Source organism: Sceloporus occidentalis, unplaced genomic scaffold (assembly GCF_023333645.1).
Source record: "Sceloporus occidentalis isolate IW3139 unplaced genomic scaffold, rSceOcc1.0.p SCAF_11, whole genome shotgun sequence".
NCBI classification, from domain to species: domain Eukaryota; kingdom Metazoa; phylum Chordata; class Lepidosauria; order Squamata; family Phrynosomatidae; genus Sceloporus; species Sceloporus occidentalis.
The window spans coordinates 17,994,053-18,015,215 of NW_028316991.1; the positions used below are offsets into that span (position 1 = coordinate 17,994,053).

At 39.3% G+C, this 21,163-nt stretch overlaps 1 protein-coding gene across 1 annotated transcript; it reads left to right on the forward strand.

Annotated features, from left to right (window-relative positions):
- Positions 1–1,545: 1,545 nt before the first annotated feature.
- Positions 1,546–19,315, forward strand: LOC149305648 (CCN family member 3-like). Its single transcript, XM_089477269.1, has 7 exons — positions 1,546–1,656; positions 13,603–13,710; positions 14,979–15,119; positions 16,338–16,557; positions 17,474–17,725; positions 18,124–18,338; positions 19,022–19,315. The coding sequence occupies exons 1-7, from the start codon at positions 1,546–1,548 to the stop codon at positions 19,313–19,315; spliced, it is 1,341 nt and encodes a 446-aa protein (XP_089333395.1).
- Positions 19,316–21,163: the final 1,848 nt, after the last annotated feature.

A 21,163-nucleotide genomic window follows, 5' to 3' on the forward strand; every position in this document is an offset into this window, starting at 1 on the left:
ATACTGGCCAATGGAGCACCACCAACGAAGTATACATATTAACGTACGTTACATACATCTAACTGAGGTAGGGGAATAGTTCAGTTGCATTTAGGTCTCCTGATGAATCCATCCATGCATGTATTAGAGAGAAAATAACCGCTATCATTTCCATTGATGATGCGTAGGATGGCTGGAGTATCCCTTTAAGCTGTCAATGGAATGTTCAATCGCTAGAAGAAATGTAGATGGACGTCCAGTTTTCAAATGTTTCACTAGAAATACTTATTTATAAACAAGCCGTATTACCAGGATCCCAGAGAAAGTTGGACACTAAACATAATTTGAATTTATTTCATTTTTCTCTGTAGAAAAATGACATGACTGTGGCTTTAATATATTTATAGACATTACATATATAATTACACAGTAAAATATTCTAAAAAAGTACATTTAAATGAATAACATTTTACTGCAATACTAATGAAAACATTATTTCATCAAAATATAACACAAAGTTAACACACAATTCAAATAATTTATTTTCATTTTAAATTAATGCTTTTTTTTGGGATATTGTGTAATAAACAGGGGCTTATAAAAAAAAGGGCAAAATATCAAAAAGTGGTCTTATCACTGTAGCAACCAAATGGAATAAAAAAAATAGATTAATAGATGTAAATGCTTGCAAGCAAACTTAATAAATCATTTAAACACTATTTTGCAATATGTCCAATTATGTATCTAGATTCTCATTTCTTAAGGTTTTTTTATGTGTTTACATAAAATAAGAATAGTATTTTTCAATTATTGCCCATATACTTTATGCTTCCTTTAGGAACATTCCTATCTCTAGAATATATCACAGAGCTGGTGTGTTAACAGGCGACCCTCTATCATTATTATAGATCCTCTTGATTTAAGGGCGAATGGCATTCTTCCACAGACTATTTTACTGCGTAAAAGTAAATACAATGAAACAAGTCTTACAAAAAGCCATTCATGGAGCTATTTTTCTTCCCCTGCAGGTCTCTGAAAGTCAATGTGTTGCCACAAACTTGTGAAATTTTCTGCCTCCGAAATGCGCACACATACGCAGATGGCAGGTATCTGTGAGGCCATAGTGTATCAAAACCACACACATTCAGCCTAAAAGAATAACCCCTAAGAATGCATAATAGTGAAACAAACCTGTACTGCGATATTTATTAATTATTTGAATAACACTTCACCTGTATGTGTTTCATTTCATATGAGTGTTACACGATACAAAGCCTTTCCACTAAATCCTACAAGACCCAATTAATGTTTAGTGGTAGGTTAAGATCTTCCCAGGCCATAGACGAGCAACAATATCCAGGCCACCTTCAGTTTGCCTGTTTAAAGTTAATTCAAAGACTAGGGCTATACCTAGGGCCTTCATAATTTAAAGCTGAACTTGTTTTTATATATTAACTCTTCGATAGTCCATCTCAAACATTATATTGTAGTGACAAGTTAATGGTGTAGCAACCAAATGGAATAAAAAAATAGATTAATAGATCTGGAAGTATTCTTTGTATCGCCATGAAGGTGGTGGCAATTACAGCGGCTGCACAAGGAGTGATGGAGACATCAGAGTATGAGATGAAACCCAATGATACCACTTATGGGACAGGGATAACTCTGCAGCCAAAGGTAAGACCCTGACACACCACTTGGAGTATTAGGTCCTTTATATATATATATAAGAGTCCATAAAAAAGGTCCATCCTTTTATATACACTCACTGGCCACACTAGTGGTACACTTGTTCACTTAACACAAATAGCTAATCAGCCAATCACATGGCAGCAACTCAATGCATTTGGGCAGGTAGACCTGGTCAAGATGACTTGCTGTAGTTCAAACCAAGCATCAGAATGGGGAAGAAAGGGGATTTAAGTGACTTTGAACATGGCATGTGTGACGGAAGCCTCCATCACTGGGGCCACTGGAGAAGCCTGACTGCCAGCCTCCTCCCTATTGACTATGGGCCCTGGGTTTGTAGAGACTTCTGTGGCTACCCCCAGCAGTATCATCTCATCACTGGCTGAGGGGATTATCTCCAGCAGACAGCCAGGATCTGCCACCAGGGAGTGACCACCATTCTTTGATGTTTAATGTTGTATAAATCAGTCTCCCCCCCCCCACACCTATTGTATTGTTAATCCCGTTACTGCCCCTGTTGTCTCTGAGAGGCAGATTAAGGGGGCAGTTTGTGTCCCAATATCTTGTTTTATGTTAATGTGTGTTTTGCTGGATATATCCAGTCCTGTGTGTCCAAAATAAATCAGTCTTCGTTTGGTTTTACCCTACACTGAGTCTCGGCTAGTGACTGGGGAACCGGGGAAAGTGTGTTGTCCCAGGCTAAGGGAGCACAAGACAGCGGAGGCAGTCGGTCGGACTCGTGACAGCATGGTTGTTGGTGCCAGACGGGCTGGTCTGAGTATTTCAGAAACTGCTGATCTACTGGGATTTTCACGCACAACCATCTCTAGGGTTAACAGAGAATGGTATGAAAAATAGAAAATATCCAGTGAGCGGCAGCTGTGTAATGAAAATGCCTGGTTGATGTCAGGGGTCAGAGGAGAATGGGCAAACTGGTTCGAGATGACAGAAAGACAACAGTTACTCAAATAACCACTCGTTACAACCAAGGTATGCAGAATACCATCTCTGAACGCACAACACATCGAACCTTGAAGCAGATGGGCTACAGCAGCAGAAGATCACACCGGGTGCCGCTCCTGTCAGCTAAGAACAGGAAACTGAGGTTACAATTCGTGCAGGCTCGCCAAAATTTGACAATGGAAGACTGGAAGAACGTTGCCTGGTCTGATAAGTCTCGATTCCAGCTGACAAATCTGTTCATATGGACCAAATTCTCTGAGGAATGTTTCCAGCACCTTGTAGAAAGTATGCCATGAAAAATGGAGGCCGTTCTGAAGGCAAAAGGGAGTCCAACTCGGTACTAACAAGGTGTAGCTAATAAAGTGGCCAGTGAGTGTATTTCGCAAAACATTGACATAGACATGCTTATGTTGCTCTCTATTGAAGTGAAGCCAAGTATTGTTTGCAAAATCAAGGAAACGAGGTTTGCTTTAATGGAAAAGTAATATGTTCTATTGTCTAATGTGGTTTCAAATAAACAAAAGAGCAGCAGAAAGTCCATATTTTGGATGCATCCTCTTATTACCATTGGCACGGATTATCTGACGAGTAGAAGTTCTAGGTAGGATTAACGTTCCTGCCAAAAGTTTCTTCATCCTTAGAACATTTTGAGAGATCTATAGAAAGCTTGTACCGTGTTTTATTACATATTCTTCTGCCAGGTGTAGTGTTTTATCAACCGTACAAATAAGAAATAAATCACTACATCTAAGTACGAGGTTTAATACAGAGATCGCATACAAAGAAACAAAAAGCATCAACCATATCTTTTGTCCTTTTTTATTGTTATTATTCTTACATCTTATTAAGTAGATGCTGCAGCACTGTTGCAATGAAGAACAATACAAAATGGACCATAATGTTAACAATAAATAAAACTAACATTAACATGAACATACATAAGATATGTTGGTATAAAAGGAGAAGAGCTTGTATTCTATTAGGAGGTTGGGAATGAGACAGAAGGTGAAGGACTGCATGGGACACTAGAGCGTCCTTTTAGTACCAGTGGATGATAAATTACATGCATGTGCCCATCTGCTGGTTGCATGCTACATTCTTACACTTTTTTAAGTGGGAAATGGGCAGGGAATGGGGTCAGAGTTCCCAGGTATAATCATAATGGTCATACCTGGGAACATTCAGCTACCAGGAGCCCCCCTTTTCAGGATACGGACAGGTGGTTTTACTGACTTCGGTGGGGTATCCACTGATGTTTTGGAGGGCAGTCTTGCTGATTAGCGTGCAGGGCTAGCCCCAGATGCATTAAAACTGTCCGTGTTTGGAGGGAAAGTGGGCACCCGGAGAAGCAATGACCCGGAGAATTCCCAGGTATGATGATGGTGCATCACACTTCACTCCTTTTGTGCAGGCACACTGCAGCAGGAGCATGTTAAGGTGGGTGCATCATGGGCATGGGACCCAGCCACCCCTGTAACCTAGGCACCCAGTTAGGTTGTGACACAACAGCTCACACAGAGAGTATAGAATTAGAGTGTGTGTGTAAGTGTATGGTGTTAGAGTGTATGTCTGTGTATGGTGTGAGTGTATGTATAAGTGTATATAATTAGAGACTGTGTGAGTGCCATGAATGGTGCCAGCATGTGTGTGCTAGTGTATGGTAAAGAAGGTGTTAGCATGTATGTGTGTGTTAGTGTATGGTAAAGAAGGTGTTAGCATGTATGTGTGTGTTAGTGTATGGTAAAGAAGGTGTTAGCATGTATGTGTGTTAGTGTATGGTAAAGAAGGTGTTAGCATGTATGTGTGTGTTACTGTATGGTGTTCCTGGATGTGTTAGTTACTAGCTTACATAATGTTATCCAATAAACTTAGGCTCACCCCTAAAGTGCAGCAGTATCCTCCCAATAAAATCCTGATTGTGATATGGCACATTTGATATTTTACTAAGCATTATTGCTTTGAAAATGTTTAGGAGCTGCAAGTGAATAGAATGACCAGAGCAGGCACAAACTGTGCAAGCAAAAATTGTACTTCTTTTTAAAGCTTTTATAGGGTACATTTTGTTTCTGGTGAAAGGGAAAGGGATCCTTGATCTCTGTCTAATGGAAAAAAACAAAGTCCAAAATCATTATGTTATACAACTTTTAAAGGAAAATGTCATTAATAATACGATTACTTACATATTGCCAAAAACTGTGATGGGTAAATAAGTGAGCAGCATACAAGATCTATTTCACAGATCCTCAAAAGAAAGGATGGCGTGACTGAGTACTCAATGCAGCGGCCTGTGTATAATTTTTATGATTAACTGTATGATTCCGTGACTCCTTTATCATTAACCCTGAATAAAACGTATGTGTATTCAACAATCAGGATTGTCCTTTGTATAGGGCTCCGCGCTCCTACCTTTCATGCTTCACGGCTTCCTGGTAAGCAAGGAGCCCAGCGGGGGTCACGTAACACATATTGTGTGACCCCACAGTAGAAGTGCATCAGTTTGCACAGACAGTGCTCTGCATAAGGTAAGAGAGAGGAGGAGGGCTTGAAGGAGAGTGTGTACATGTAGATGTATGGTGTTAGTGTGTGTGCATGTTGGTGTATGGTGTTGACATGTGTGTGAGTGAATAATGTTAATGTGTGTGTGTGATACTGTATGGTCTTAGAGTCTGTGTTGGTGTATGTTGTTTATGTGTATGTAAGTCAATTGTTTAGGATGAAAATGTGTGTTTGGTGTTAGTATGAGTGTGTGTGTCAGTGTGAGGTGTTAGAGTGCCAGAGGCGAGGAGGAGAGGGAGCATGTGTGTAGTTGTGTATGGTTTTTGAGTGTGTGGGTGCTAGTCTATGGTGTTATGCTCACAAAGCATACACATTTCACTGTGCTCTTCTGCAAAGTCAAGTTGCCCTGCACCCCAGTACGAGTGGCCCTGTTAACAATACATTAAATCATATGGATTTTAGAGACATTTTTATATAAGATAGACATTAGCTTAACAATAAAATGTAACACATCACAATAATACTAACTAGTTCTATATGTTGAAAAAACAAGATAATAAATTTTTTTCTAGCTGGTCAGACTTTTTTGAAAAAAATTCTCGGTGATGTAGCTTTTCTACTATGTAGAATGAAATATCCAATTGTCTAAACATGTCGAGTATGAATATTGATCATTTCCATGTGTTTTTCAAACGTATGGAAAGTTCCCCGGCCCTTGTTTGATTCTTTTTGTCATTACATAATTTGAAAAGTAACAATACATTAAACATTAAATATTTTTTTTCAATGTACTTTTCCGTTCAGGGGAGGCTCACAGAACTTAATAAATGACCTCAGGAGGATGAACAAAGCTGTCTTGTTCAGTTTAAGTATTTATACAGACACTTAGCTTTGACTCCAACGAATTGGAAAAGTCATTACTGATTTTCCATGACTGTCTTTTCTCTGGACTGGAAATTCCCTTTGTATGATTCTCTCAGACATTAGAGATCTGAAGTTTAGCTTCCAGAGAGAGAGAGGAAACATGTTTCTCATTTAGAAAGAATTTGGACAGACACATATTTAATGAACCCAATATTATCTGATGTTTAGTTAATAAATACACAATGCTATTATACAATAAAATGTTTCAGCTATAAATCTGCAACAGGAAATGTTGAATAGAGAACTCGATGCGATACAGAAGGGAGAACTTTTATACCAGAATTATCCAAGATAAGGAAATTATACTAGCATTGTTACTACGGTAAAACACATTTAATATTGCATGGTCACTGGCAAAGCAACATTAATTATACTAGATGGCTGTCTCCGTAGCAGTATAAAAGTAATACTTCCTAACAGTCCCGGGTTTTAGGCACTGTCCCTCTGCAGTGGGGATGATGAGTCTCACCTGACCCCACGCAGAGAGCTGTAAAAATCAATGGAGGTCTCTGCTGCTCAGGTAAATTGGGTGGGTGGCCCTGTTTTGGCTGACCCCGCCCACTTCAAGAACCAGACCCTCCCCTATCTGCCTCCTGCCACACCCTCCAAAACCGTTGTCCCCCCTGAAATGTTGGGGAGTTTGAAAAAATGATGTCACTATGTTGTAATAATGTATTGTTAGCAACACCTTAGGCAGACACTGCGTAGCAGTAATATAGCAGGGCAAAAATGTTTCCCAGACACATTTAATGCATAAAGACCAATTTTTTATCCTAAATAAGATAAAACCACGGACTGAACAGTTTTCTGCCATTAATAAGTTCTGATGAGGCCACTTTTTGAACAACCCCATAATTTCTTTTCTTCCTTTATTCCTACATTCGACATTGAATAACACAGCGTGGATGACGCCAAGAAAGAAGTGTTCTTAGGACATCATCAGCTTTTCCCTGAGGTTTACATCAACCTACTGGAACGTGGTGAAAAATGTTTATTGTTTGAGCGATTTTTCCTTTAACAGAATCTTGGACTTCAGCGTTCCTTCAATACAATAACAGGTGTGGCTCGCTACAGATTAAAAGTGTAATATCATATAGTATTCATCAGAGGAGCAGAGCCCCAATGACTCATCTTAGTAGCAAAGAACAGCAAGTACTTTCCACAGTAAGATCACGGCATGATGGCTTTGCTAATTCAGACTATAACTCATATTAATAACCGATGCTTTCACCAAAACGGAAAAGCCTCCTCACCGCTAACACTGTTGGTTTAACCCCAATGAAAAGTTTTTAACTAAAGTCAAGAAGTCACCACGCCAGCCACGGCCGTGGGTTAAAGTATTCATTTTAATCAGATTCCATTTGTATCCAACCTGCATGAATTATTATCATTATAGAAATTATTATAATTATGGTGTGACACCGACGCAAGGTAGGTAAGTGGCCTCCCAAGATGCAGAGACTGCAGGATCCCAACTGCTGCCAAATCGATGGGATGCAGAGACAGATGGAGAAGACAATTACTTGACTTTTTTGAAAAAAAGCAACCCTGTGATATTTGCTGAAATCTCCTAACCGGCCTTGCTGGTATTCTTGGTGAGAAATTAGCCATTTATTGGAAAGAGTTTTTCATCATTAGTATAAACACCAGAACAAACAGAGGATCACTGAATTTATCATGTTTAGCAAAGCCACTTTAGTCTACCTCCCAAACATCCAGTTTTCTGCAAGCTAGTCCAGCTTTTTGGGCACTGTCCCAATGTCTCGCCAAGCTGCCCCACTGTCCCACTTTTGTGGGCAGCGAGGATCATGGGCCCATTGGGGAGATCCTTCAATTGATGGAGGTCTGTGGTGTTGCAGCACAGACCTAATAGGCAGCACCCATGTGGCCACTTCATAATGCTCTGAGCTGAGCATGGGCATATGGCGCTTCTGGTAAGGTAGGCAAGCAGTCTCACCCCATTCACCACATACCCCAACAAAGGTGTCCTGCTTTGGACATCTGAAGGGTTGGAGGCTGGCTCAAATTGGCCATATGAAACACCAGGTGAGTGACTGGTGGGTTGCCGGCCGACATTGCCACACACACTCAATGCTCCAGTGGCAGATTAGGTGCTGTAGTGTGTGGCCGCTGGCTGGATATGCCCCGGCTGCAAGCTAAGTAAGCATAAAAACACTGCCATGCATATCCAGACATCAACCTCACGTAATTAGGCGGCCATGGGCCTTAAAGTGCCAGGCCCACCTCGTTGTCGCCAGTCCAGTCCTGGTTGGGGGGTATGTTGGAGTCTTCAGAAATATCATGTCTTCTTTAACAGTCGTTAAGGTGATTTTAAACAAATTTAGAAATTACTTCCAATAGAATAATTCTGAACTTTGTGTGCAAAGTAAAAATATCCAAATAATGCCCAGCTCTTATGAATTATGGCTAAAAACTCTGCCCTACCTACATTTTTTGATCCAATAAAAGTATGTGATATTTATGTAACACCTTGACTTGTTATGGCTTAAATCAAGGACCCTCATAGAGTAACACGGGACTTAGACGTGCAGTTAATCACGGCAAGTTTAACCGAGACTGATGATCAGGAAATTTGTTGGAAACAGGCATCTGGACAGACTTCATTATCTGCATTCTGTTTCTCCATGCTGAAATGTTTTCATATTCTACGGAAAGTAATGGAAAAGTCAGAGCAACAAAAATACTTAACTTTGAAGAACTCTGTTATCCCTGGCATGCAACCTTCATAAAATGGGAAGTATGATTAAATTGCTAAGGAAAAAGCTTAGACCACGGAAGAAATATTTGGTTACATCAGTCACGCTGGAATGCTGAGTAAAACGGGCAGAATTTAGTTTGCTTCTCTTCAGAGAATAATCCTGATCTCAGTCTGAAACCCAGATGTTTTTTTATTACAGAAAATTACTGTACAACGAGGAAAACTGCAAAACAAAACAGAGAAACCGGAATAAAAAGCCTAAATACGGGAAATACGGCAAAGTGGCTGGGCAGTCAACACTAATCACTAAATGTAATACAAATGTAAAGGCCATCAATCACATTTTAACCCTAAAATATTCTGTGTGTGTTAATATTTAATTAATATTTCGAATGATGTGTCGTACTAAAAATCTTCAATTGATGCTGGGTGACGTTATGGTTACTTTACTTGGAAAAGGTGAGGTCCTATAGGGGCCATTTGGTTTCTACATCTATGCTTTAAAGTACAATAATGGATATATTCAGGTTTTATATGTCTGTATAACAATATTCATATTTTTTAGGATAATGGCTATTACCAAAAAGATTAAAAGGCTAAAAAGATTTAAAAAAACCCTACAGTTAACAGTAAAATTAAAAAAAATTCCACTGAATAGCATAGAATGTACATAATGCTAATTTTTATCATATTCCTATTTACATAATGCAATGTATGTTTTTTTTTAAATTTTATTTATTTTTTAAATAAATTTAATTTATACATTGAACACGTAATAAAAAAAGCCAGAATTCTGCCCAGACGATGGCATCTTTTTTTTCTGTCTCTGAAAGCAATAGGATCAGAAACATTTTAATAAATCTGTAATATTGTTTGAAGAATTTTTGGATTTCATCTACTTTTTATGCCCAAGGCAAAAATATTTCTCCTGTAAAATGCCACACATATTTTCATATCTGAAAGCAAAGCATTTATTTCTAGAAAAAAAAAAAAAAAACTCTACAGGAATGTGCAGTGACCCAGCAAAGCGAAACGAGTCTGGAAGCAAAAACATAACACGAAACGCAGAGCCCCTTTTTGTGATCCTGTCTGATGGGGACTCTTGTTGCTCAATCCACCAGCATACCTCTCCCTCAGCCAACCCAACCCATTGTGCCACCTTTTGCCACTGAGCTTATTCCCCTCAAGACAAAAGGTTTGACACTTGAAATATCCAAGGAATTACGTTATTTAAAAAAACAAAAAACAACTATAGTGGACTTTGTTGTTTTTACATAAACACAAGTATACATTAGTAAAATATTAAATATGGTTGAATATGATGTAAACATGCCAGTAGAGGGCACCAACTCTTTGGATACTCTTTGGTACCCACTTCTCCCCATTAAACCATTCCAAATACCATCCCTCTCCATCTCTCTGCCATCACAGCTATACCAGTACCTCTACACCAGAGGCGTATCTACCGAAAATAGCGCCTATGGCAAGCACTGAAATTGCGCCCCTGTCCAAATATCTAACACCCATTTATTAGCCCCTGCTGCCCATATATATATATATATATATATATATATATATAAATATTAGTTCCTGCTGCCGATATATATATATATATATATATATATATATATATATATAAATATTAGACCCTGCTGCCGATAGCAGGTATAGATCAACACACAAACCCAGATCAATTGAAATTCACTTGTGATCTCAGCACTGAAGGTATATATCAAATAAACAGAATCAGACATATAAATCCTATATTTGCAGGTATACAATAATAATATATGAAACGTAGCATCGCAGGTATAGATCAAATAAATACATGGAAACAGCACTGCAGGTATTAACATATTAACCCTGTATTTGCAGGTATACATAAATAATGTATGGAAACATAGCATAGCAGATATGGATCTACAGAATAACACAAAAACACAGCTTTGCAGGTATAGATCAATTGGAATTCACATAAAAACACGGCATTAAAAGGTATATTTAAAACCCCCTAAATTACAGGCATAGATCACAGGTTGCACACCCCAAAGCCAGCCCTGGCGTCCACACTGCCCGCATAGAACCTGACCAGCACCCAAATTACACACACATAAGATTTGCCATCTTTGTCCCCAAATAGCCCAGCACAAGTCAACTTTGTCCCCAAACAGTCCGGCCTGTGCCATCTTTGTCCCATATACACCCTGCCTGTGCCATCTTGGTCCCCAAGGCTCAAACCTCCTGCTAGTGCCATCTTTGCCCTTCCACAATTATACATCTATGATACACACAAACACTTTTACAGTCACTCACTAATTCACACTTTCATTCAGACAACTCATCCACACATTAAGTCATGCTCTCCCTCATTCAGACAATTCATCCATACATTAAGTCATGCTCTCCCTCATTCAGACAATTCATCCACACATTAACTCACGCTCTCCCTCATTCAGACAATTAATCCACACATTAACTCATGCTCTCCCTCATTCAGACAATTCATCCACATATTAACTCACACTCTCCCTCATTCAGACAATTCATCCACACATTAACTCACGCTCTCCCTCATTCAGACAATTCATCCACACATTAACTCATGCTCTCCCTCATTCAGACAATTCATCCACACATTAACTCATGCTATCCCTCATTCAGACAATACATTCACATATTAACTCATGCTCTCCCTCATTCACTCATGCACACATTAATCCACTCTTTACTTATATCACTTTCTAACCCCCCCTCCCTCCCTTATCACTCTCTAACCCCCCCTCCCTCCCTTATCACTCTCTAACCCCTATCCCTCCCTTATCACTCTCTAACCCCTCTCCTTCCCTTATCACTCTCTAACCCCTCTCCTTCCCTTATCACTCCCTAACCCCTCTCCCTCCCTTATCACTCCCTAACCCCTCTCCCTTCCTTATCACTCCCTAACCCCTCTCCCCCTTTGTAGTTCTCACCTTGGGGTCCAGCGACGGGAGCACGAGGCTTCTGCCTTCTTGCACTGTTGCGGTGCCCGCTGCTTCACTGCTGAGCGCCTTAATATGACGTCATATTTCAGCGCTCAGCCCTGAAGCAGCGGGCACCAGCGAGCAGCTTTTAAACGCTGTCTTTTTTTTTTTTTTGATGCGGGGGAGAACGAGAGGCGCAGAGTGGTTGCTAGGCCCCCCTCTCTCTCCTCCGCATCAGAAAAAAACAGTGTTTAAAACCCGCTCGCTGGTGCCCGCTGCGTCACTGCTGAGCGCCGCAATATGACGTCATATTGCGGCGCTCAACATGAAATGCCGGCACCGGGACGGAGGTAGGGTGCTCGTGGAGGAGAATGAGGGGCGCCGAGTGGTTGCTAGGCGCCTCTCTCTCTCCTCCGCATCAAAAAAACAAAAAAAAAAAAACGGCGTTTAAAAGCCGCTCACCGGCGCCCCCTTTCAAATGGCGCCTATGGCACGAGCCATAGTTGCCATACCCTAGATACGCCGCTGCTCTACACTAACCTTTATATGTGAAACCTGCCTGTGTTTGCTCTGCTACTTCTGTCCCCCACATATTCCTCCCTATTCCTATCACTCGCAACCACCAAACTTAACCAACATGGTCAACCTAACCAATTTTATTCCTATCATCTCCAACAATAAACTCCCTCCAGTCCTTAACTGTTCCCTAACAAAGGCTCTCCTCCTCACTTATCACCTCTTCCTTTTCCCGTCTACAAGATTTCACTCGGGCTGCCCCATATCCCTGGAATCTGCTCCCAACGAACCTTCAGCATTCACCCTCCCTCCCAACAGGCAACAAAAATCCCAAAACCCACTTCTTCAGAGAAGCATTCCACCTTAGCTGCTAGAACTTCCTTGTCATTGAGACAACCACCACACTACCTCTCAACCTTTCTCTGTGCCTTATACCCCCCACACTGCCTCTCACCTGTCACTGATACCCCCCGCACTACCTCTCACCCTTTTTCTGTGCCTTATGTTTGTCACCCCATTCCCTCAAGATTGTAAGCTTGCGAGCCGGGCTCTCTCCACCTAATGTATCGGTTTGTCTTAGTCTGTCAATTCTCATACCCCTTGAACTTATGTATTGTATTAAGCGCTGCGTAAAGTGTTGGCGCTATATAAATAAAAGATAATAATAAATAATAATAATAAACATGCATATAAAGCCAATCCCAATGATATTTCTTAGGCAGATAAACAATATAGCGGAGGAAAGAGGAGGGTATACGGTACTCAAGGAATGTGCGGACCAACAGAGAAGGATGAGTGTATCGGCACGTTAAAATGTATAAATGTATATATGAAATGATATGAAGTCATAGAAACAGGACAAAGGAAACAAAAGAAAATCCTCCTACACAAAATGCACATTTGGGGAAATATTTAGGCGGCTGCCGCAATCAAAGAGACTGTTTCTGCAGTGTGAGTGGCAACAAAGGAAAGTAACTCACACCATCTGGCACTGGCCCACCGGGCATTTGCCTTGTTTGCCAGGTGGCCAGTATGGGATATCCAGGGCTTGTTAGTAGGTAATGACCATTATGAGACAAAAGCTATAAGCAGACAACAATCCATCGACCAGACAGGAAACAAGACAGGAGTAAAAGTAGCGCTCTTCCCATATTTTCATGTTGAATTAATATTGGAGTCCATCCTACATGGACTCCATTGCAATCGTGTATAGCCTCTGGATTACATTTTATTTTGACTTGTTAAAGAATCACATGTGTCCCAATCATCGGTATTGTTACAAGCATTGTAACCAGTGTCATTATTGGTGTGGTTAGAGGGCTACAAACTTAAAATGAACTTTTTGTTCCCACACAGTCGATTGATTTGGCGATGGTTCCTCTTCTGCCTATGTCCAGTGACTCAAGAGATAGTAAAGGACTAAACCTAAAGGTTACAACCAATTGGTATTTAACAAGAATCCTGGTAAAAACACATGCTTAGGGCCACTAGTAATCCTATGCATGGATGGTATCTTGGCAGCCCTACTTGTATCTTGTATCTTTGGCTACTGGCATGGTTATTGCAACTGCAGTAGAGCTCTACAAAATGAGCCTTAACACATAAAACATTAACTGCTAACCTACGTATGTATCAAGCATATGATTTCATACAGTTACTAATTAGTCCTAATTTCAGTCCTGTGGCCTTTTTAAACCAGTAAACCAAAAAGCCACAGGACTGAAATCTAACACATTATATCATATTTTATGTTAACAATTTACGCAGCACTTCTTATAATACATACATTCAAAGGGTCTGAGAAAAACTAGAATCGACAAACTAGGACTAATTGATACATTAGAGGGCCCAGCTCCTTAGAGGGAATGGGATGGAGAAACATAAGGTATGGAGAAAGGGGACAGATGCATGGAGGGGTGTGTGAGAGATTGCATTACTGTCAGATAAGGTTCTAGCCGAAAAGATGGTACGCCTCTCTGAAGAAGTGGGTTTTTCTTCAATAATGGGAGGGAGGATGAATGCTGGGGGTTCAGTGGAAGTGAGTCCTAGAGGTATGGGGCAGCATGAGTGACGTCTTTTAAGTGGGAAAAGGAATACGTGATAAGCGAGGAGTAAAGCCCTTGTCTCGGAAAGATTGTAAAGATCGAGTAGAGGCGTATTTTGTTACCAGAGTAAAAAAGTATGGGGGGCATTATCACGGAGGGCTCTGTAAAGCAAGTGCCAGTGATATTCCTATGGAAGTAGTAACATTAAAGCAGCCCTATTCGTATATGATTTACTTTTTATTTCCAAAATAAATGGTATCATTTTAACTATACTTTTCTCCTTTTTATTTCCATTACAATGCATCTCAGTTCTCAATACATGTCGCTCAGGGTCTTCTGCTTATAAACTATAAAGTTTATCAAAACTTAATGTAAAACTGAATCTAAATTGAAAAGAAAAAAGACCTGCTGCAGTTTACACACCGAGATATTTACTGATCTATGATAAAGAATAAAATACACACTATATACATAGAAACATATCTAGTTAGAAAGAACTGCACTGTTACATAACACCCAGGGTTAACAAAGCCAGAAGTACAGTAGATAATTCCTTGATACTAGACGTCTGGATGTGTGGTTCTCTGCAGGCATTTCTCATGCTCAGATGAGTAATCAATTCCATGAACAGACTTCAGCATCTTGGCTTGACAAAGACATTCCTTTTTTGCACCTTTTTTTTTCCAGGGACATTACTTCATTGAGGGGGAAATCATGGGTGTGACAGCGCCACCTATCGGACAGTTAACACATAGCTTGAAAAATACATATTTGGGAGTGTTGGGAATCATCACAAACATTAGGAACTTGGAGAACTCCCCCAATTCAGTAATTTCAGCCAATAGGATAAGACTCTGGAGCTGGCTGAGTCCTATATATAGAGAGGATGCAGAAGCAGGGTTATGGACAGAAAGCTGAATCAAGCTGTAAAAAGATCAGATCTGGGCTGCTGAGTTGGAATCTTGGTCTTCAGAATGACTCCCTTCCTAGCTCTGATGATGGTTTTTCTGCTGCATACAGTAAGTGTCACTTTGTATTATTTTTAGTCTGTAAGTGATCAGAGTCATGTCTGGGGCTGCACCAGAATACTGAAAGTCAGCCTGGATTCCAATATTTTTTTTTGTTAATTTTAAATATCTGGGTTCAAGTTATGCTTTTGTATCTAATACATTCCAAAATGTATGTACAATTGCTTTTAAAAAAAAAATATATATATATATACACATTTCGGGATTTCCCTCGCTGACCTATAGGGCTGGAAGGAATGCATCCATTTTTATAATGATTATGATGTTGTTTAATGCTGATCACAATACAGAAGATTATTTTCAGATGTGTCACTGCAACAATCAGATTATTCGGATAGGAGTATGGATAGAAGTAGAAACATGGATACAATGTGTTAAAATATAAATAGTCTCATCATTTTATCATTGTTGATATAAAAGTTGGTAATACAAGACACTTGCACGGCTTTTTGGCAGGCGGAGGTTCTGTGACATCATTCTAATACCAATTATATGTTGTTTTAGTTCTTGTGTGAATGAACCATTGTTTATCCAATTTATTCAACAAGGTATTGACGCTGTGATAAATGCTGCTCTGTTGATTCAAACCTGCACCTGGGATTTTTTTCGATGTCTTTTTTTTCTAACCCCCTGGGACACAAAGGGTTAACCCTTACAGTAGATGCATTGTTGTTTACACGCTTACACAATAATTATGAAATCATGTATTGTTAGACCCCTGCCCTGACGCCTGCTTGCCAAGCCAGCGCTGGCACCGACTGGGAGTAAAGTATATCATGTGTGACAGATGTGTTCTGTGGAACACGTCTCCTACACGGAAAATCAGTGAGGGGGCGGGCGAATGGGTGAGGAAGCAGGTAACCTGAGCCATATTAACAATGAATGACGTCCCAAAATTTGATACATTTGTATTTTAGACAAAGACCTCATCGCTGTCCTGTGTGGCTGATTTGCTTTGCTTTCTAAGCTTAGGATGTTTTTCACTTAATAGTAATTAATGGAATCACTTCTTCTCCAGGTGGCGTCGCAGAGATGCCCATCACAGTGTGGACAGTGCCCAGAAGAAGCTCCCAGGTGCTCCCCCTCTGTGCCAGTGGTGCTGGACGGCTGTGCCTGCTGCCCTGTGTGTGCCCGCCAACAGGGGGAGAGCTGCTCAGAAGTGCATCCCTGCCAAGAAGATAAAGGCTTGTACTGCGACTTCAGTGCTGATCCAAGGACAGATGTAGGCATTTGCATGGGTAAGCAGAGACCAGTAACAGAATTCCAAATACTTATTGAGTTATGCAGCCAAAATCTAAAGTCGCTGTTCATCAGTGTACATGTGAGATTTAGTAACCCCGTAGTAAGACATCAAAGCAAATCATGTCTCCTTCGCTGTGAGTAAGGCTTTTCTAGCACTAATGGAACTTTGGGGGTGTTAGTCTATAATTTGCCCTCCAATAGCACAATCTACATTACATTACATTTATTTATATAGCACCAGCAGATTCTGTAGTACTTTACAATCAGAGTCGGTAGATGGTAGACACACAATAACATACTGGTGCAAAAAGAGGAGAGGGGGCTGCTCTTGTGAGCTTGCAATCTAGTCGGTGGTTGAGAGGGAAGTGAAACAGTAGGAGAGGAAATGCTTGGATGAGGATGAGTTGATCGAGTCAGGATGATCTGTAGAGCTTGTTGGTCATTCAGATGGCTTGATTAGGATGATGGCTGAAAGCGTTATGAGGAAAGCTTCTCTACTTCTACTTTCTCCGAGAGAGAGATTTCGATTTTAGACAGGTTTCTTTGGGAAATGGTTATGGAGGCTTATTATTCCATAGAAATAATTATTACTGAAGACTCCCTCTGATCTTAATAAGTAGAACCCCAAATGTTAGATGTTTTATGTAGTTTCCCTATACAGTTACTTTTGCTTTTAAGGGATCTATTAAGAGATGAGTATTAGTCCTACTCCATAATGTTCAATAAGAAAAGTCTCTTCCGGGGATAAACAAATTCATAAAACTCCAAACAGACACATCCAGTTATGACTGGGCTTCTAGTTCATTGACATTTGTTGATAAGCAGATTCTTACACTTTACAGAGATGACATTGAGGTTAAATCTCACTCATATCTTATTAATAAAGACTTTTTTCCCTTCCCTCTGCTTTAGAACTTGAAGGCAGTAACTGTGTGTTTGACGGTGTTTTATATCGTAATGGTGAAACATTCCAACCAAGCTGCAAATACCACTGTACATGCCAAGACGGGCAGATCGGCTGCGTCCCACGCTGTAACCTGGACCTGCTGCTCCCAGGACCTGAATGTCCATTCCCAAGAAAAGTCAAATTTCCTGGGGAATGCTGTGAAAAGTGGGTTTGTGATTCCAAAGAAGAGGTGGCAATTGGCGGTTATGCAATGGCTGGTAAGAACATTTTCATGTTATTTTAGATGTTTCTGAAATTCCTCTCTAGTTTAAGAATAAGAAAGGATTTATCCATAACAGTATGTTTCATTTTGGCTCTTAAGTTCAATTTTCTTTTTATAAATGACATTTAGATGGGAATCTAAATGTCACAGTCTAAAAGAGCAGCACAAAAAACTAGTTTAAGTATAACTTAAAAACAATGAAAAATGTAGCATTATTAATGCAAATCTGTATTTCATGGGAACAGAATATTACATGGAATCACATAATGCTTTGGTAATAGGTTACTGTTACCTATTGATTGCAAGTTTTCATGCTTGGTCTGATCTTGAGATGTTCTGTATTGTAGAAAAGCCACTTTTTGGGGTATATAAACCTTTTTTCATGTTTTATAGCTTATAGGCCAGAGGCTACACTTGGAATTGATGCCTCCAGCATGGGCTTTAACTGCATTGAGCAGACTACGGAATGGAGCGCCTGCTCTAAAACATGCGGAATGGGACACTCATCAAGGGTGACGAATCGCAACCCGCGCTGCGAGATGCAGAAACAGGTCCGTCTGTGCATGGTGCGGCCCTGCGAGACAGACAATGAGGTTCTCATTGGAAAGGTAGGTCCCATCTAAAAAGTAATTGGACACTAATTGCTTTTTATGATTGATTTTTTACACATAGCTTTAAAATGATATGGAACATTGACATGTTTCACCTAGAATTCCCAATACTGTTGAGTATCCAAATCTTTCTCATAAATCTGTTACAGTTTATATGCTTTCCATGCTTCAATAGGCATACAGAGGCCCTTTATCACTCCCATCACTCCTGTGTTCCAGTGTCCCTTTATCACTCCCATGACTCCTGTGTTCCAATGGCCCTTTATCACTCCCATCACTCCTGTGTTCTAATGGCCCTTTATCACTCCCATCACTCCTGTGTTCTAATGGCCCTTTATCACTCCCATCACTCCTGTGTTCTAATGGCATGTTGTGTTCGCTAATCCAGTTGGCTAGTTGCAGTTATGTTACAGCCTGAAATTTCATTGATTTCCATGAAAACAGCTAAGTGACCCCAAACCTTTGAACGGCAGTGTACTTACAAAGTACTTTAACACGCATTCATCATCAGTGAGGCGGTAAACTGTCCATTGAAACAAATTATTCTGAAGTGTATCATTTACTTCTGTAAATTACTTTGTTGGCAGTCATCTAAAATGCCACGTGCTTTCATAAATCATATTGATCATGGAATGAAAACCCTGTAGAAGACATCTAAAAATGTATACTTTTCTTTTCAGAAAGGGAAAAAATGCTTGAGAGTGAAAAAGTCGGAGAACGCTGTTCATCTTGAGTACAAAAACTGCACCAGTATCCATGCCTACAAGCCAAAGTTTTGTGGACAATGCAACGACGGACGGTGTTGTACCCCCCACAGCACCAAGACTACCCAAGTGGAATTCCAGTGTCCTAACAAAAGAGTCATCAAAAAACCAGTAATGTTTATCAACACATGTGTTTGTCACCATAACTGTCCCCGTGATGCAAGTCTGCTACAAGTAGATAACGCAAAGTTTCCTGGACTAAAATTCTAATATATTTCATTTTATAGCTTATTTGGCGGTAACTGCTTAACTTCTTCAGTTCAGGAAGAGTTTGGTAAATTTGGACTCACAACCTCGCCGACAGTGGGTGTTGTTTTACCTTAAAACCATTACTTTGGTAAAGAAGATTGTGCAGCTTTGGTATCTTCAATAATACAGGATACAACTTAATAATATTTTAAGTTTTTCACACAAAATCTGAAGATAAACTTGTTTTGGCATGTGGATTTTATTTGAGAAAATATCCTTGAAGAAAAAAAAAGAAAGATATAAAAGTATTTGTGAATTGCTTTATATAGAATTGTAAAATGTAAATATATTAATTTATCATTATAGGTGGCGATGATGTCCACAAAAAAATGAATAATAATAATGTATATATTTAGAAGTGTTAGAAATGGGGGAGTCAATGTGTATTGTCTTCGTAAAGGAAAACTGGTTAGCTTTTTACAAGCAGTTTTAATTTAGCAAAACCATGAAACGAACAGGTTTTAAGAAACTGAGGGACCACTTACACCATTAGGCTTTTGCCATTAGGCTTTTGCCAATGAGATAACATTCCAAACAGAATGTCTGTAGAACTGCTGAAAACGCACACTGCAGCGCTGAGCCTCCCAAAAAAATGAATCAGCGTCGTTTACCATTAAGGCAACAAAAACCCAGAATGTAGATTCCATTCCACAAAATAAAATGAAATAGTACAGTAGTGTCATCCTACAACGTCACGTTTAGTTAGGTGAGAACTGCTGGTAGATGCTGTGATGGATTCCAAGTGTCATGAGGTTGGGTGTCAAGCCACAATATTGTTTGGATTTTTTTTTATTTACCTCTGGAAGATTTTTTTTGGAATATGTGTTTTTATTGTAATAGTATATTTACATATATTTCTGCTATTAGAAATGACTTTTACTTATGCGATAAGATCTAGAGGTCTTTCCACTAACCCCTACGCAATAAATAGAAAGTTCACTTTGGAGTTTAAATAACCGACCTAGCTCTGCTCAAAGGAACCTTCGACCATAGTTCAAGCTTATTTCATCATCTTTGTGATGCATTCAATCAATGTTTCGCAGAACCTTGACTAACCCTGAGCAAGGTGCTGATGTTCCTTCCCGAAAGTTAAGAGTTAGTGGATACACTTTAAAAACAAAATCCGTGATTACAATAGTAATGACCATTATGAATTAAAATTTTATCAATAAGACATCACAGATTAGTTTGTGGCAAGAAATATGACCTGTGTTTTATTCAGTGACCTAAAATTCTATTTAAAATATTTTTTAAATACATAAACTAATCTAAACTTCTAAACTCTTCAGGCCCATGGAATAAAAACTTGTTTTTAAAACTAGAAATATTTATGTCTATTTTCTAAAATGTTCTATACATTTATAAATTGAACTACCACTGGACACCTGTATCTTTCTACGAAATATGATTATTTTATATTTTTAAATGTATTTGTATATATATGAAAAGTTTATAATGGTAACTGTATTTTTATGATTTATCGAATATTTGCTGTGTTTTTGTAAATATAAATTGTATATATATTTTGATATGTCATTCAGAGAATTTTAAGTTGTAATTAATAAAGTGAATTTGTTTAAATTAGCATTTTGTGAATTCATTATTTTAACTTATGGAATTAGTGGTTATCTCTGGAATCTAAAATACACGATGAAAGCTGTAGAAATGTTGTCGATGAGTGGATAATCAAGACAAAAAACATGAACTCCAATATTTAAGTTAAGGAATTAATATATATTTTATATACGGTATATATAATTTGTTTTAAATAGAGCTAAAAAACATGAATTCCTGAAAGCCCCACAAATT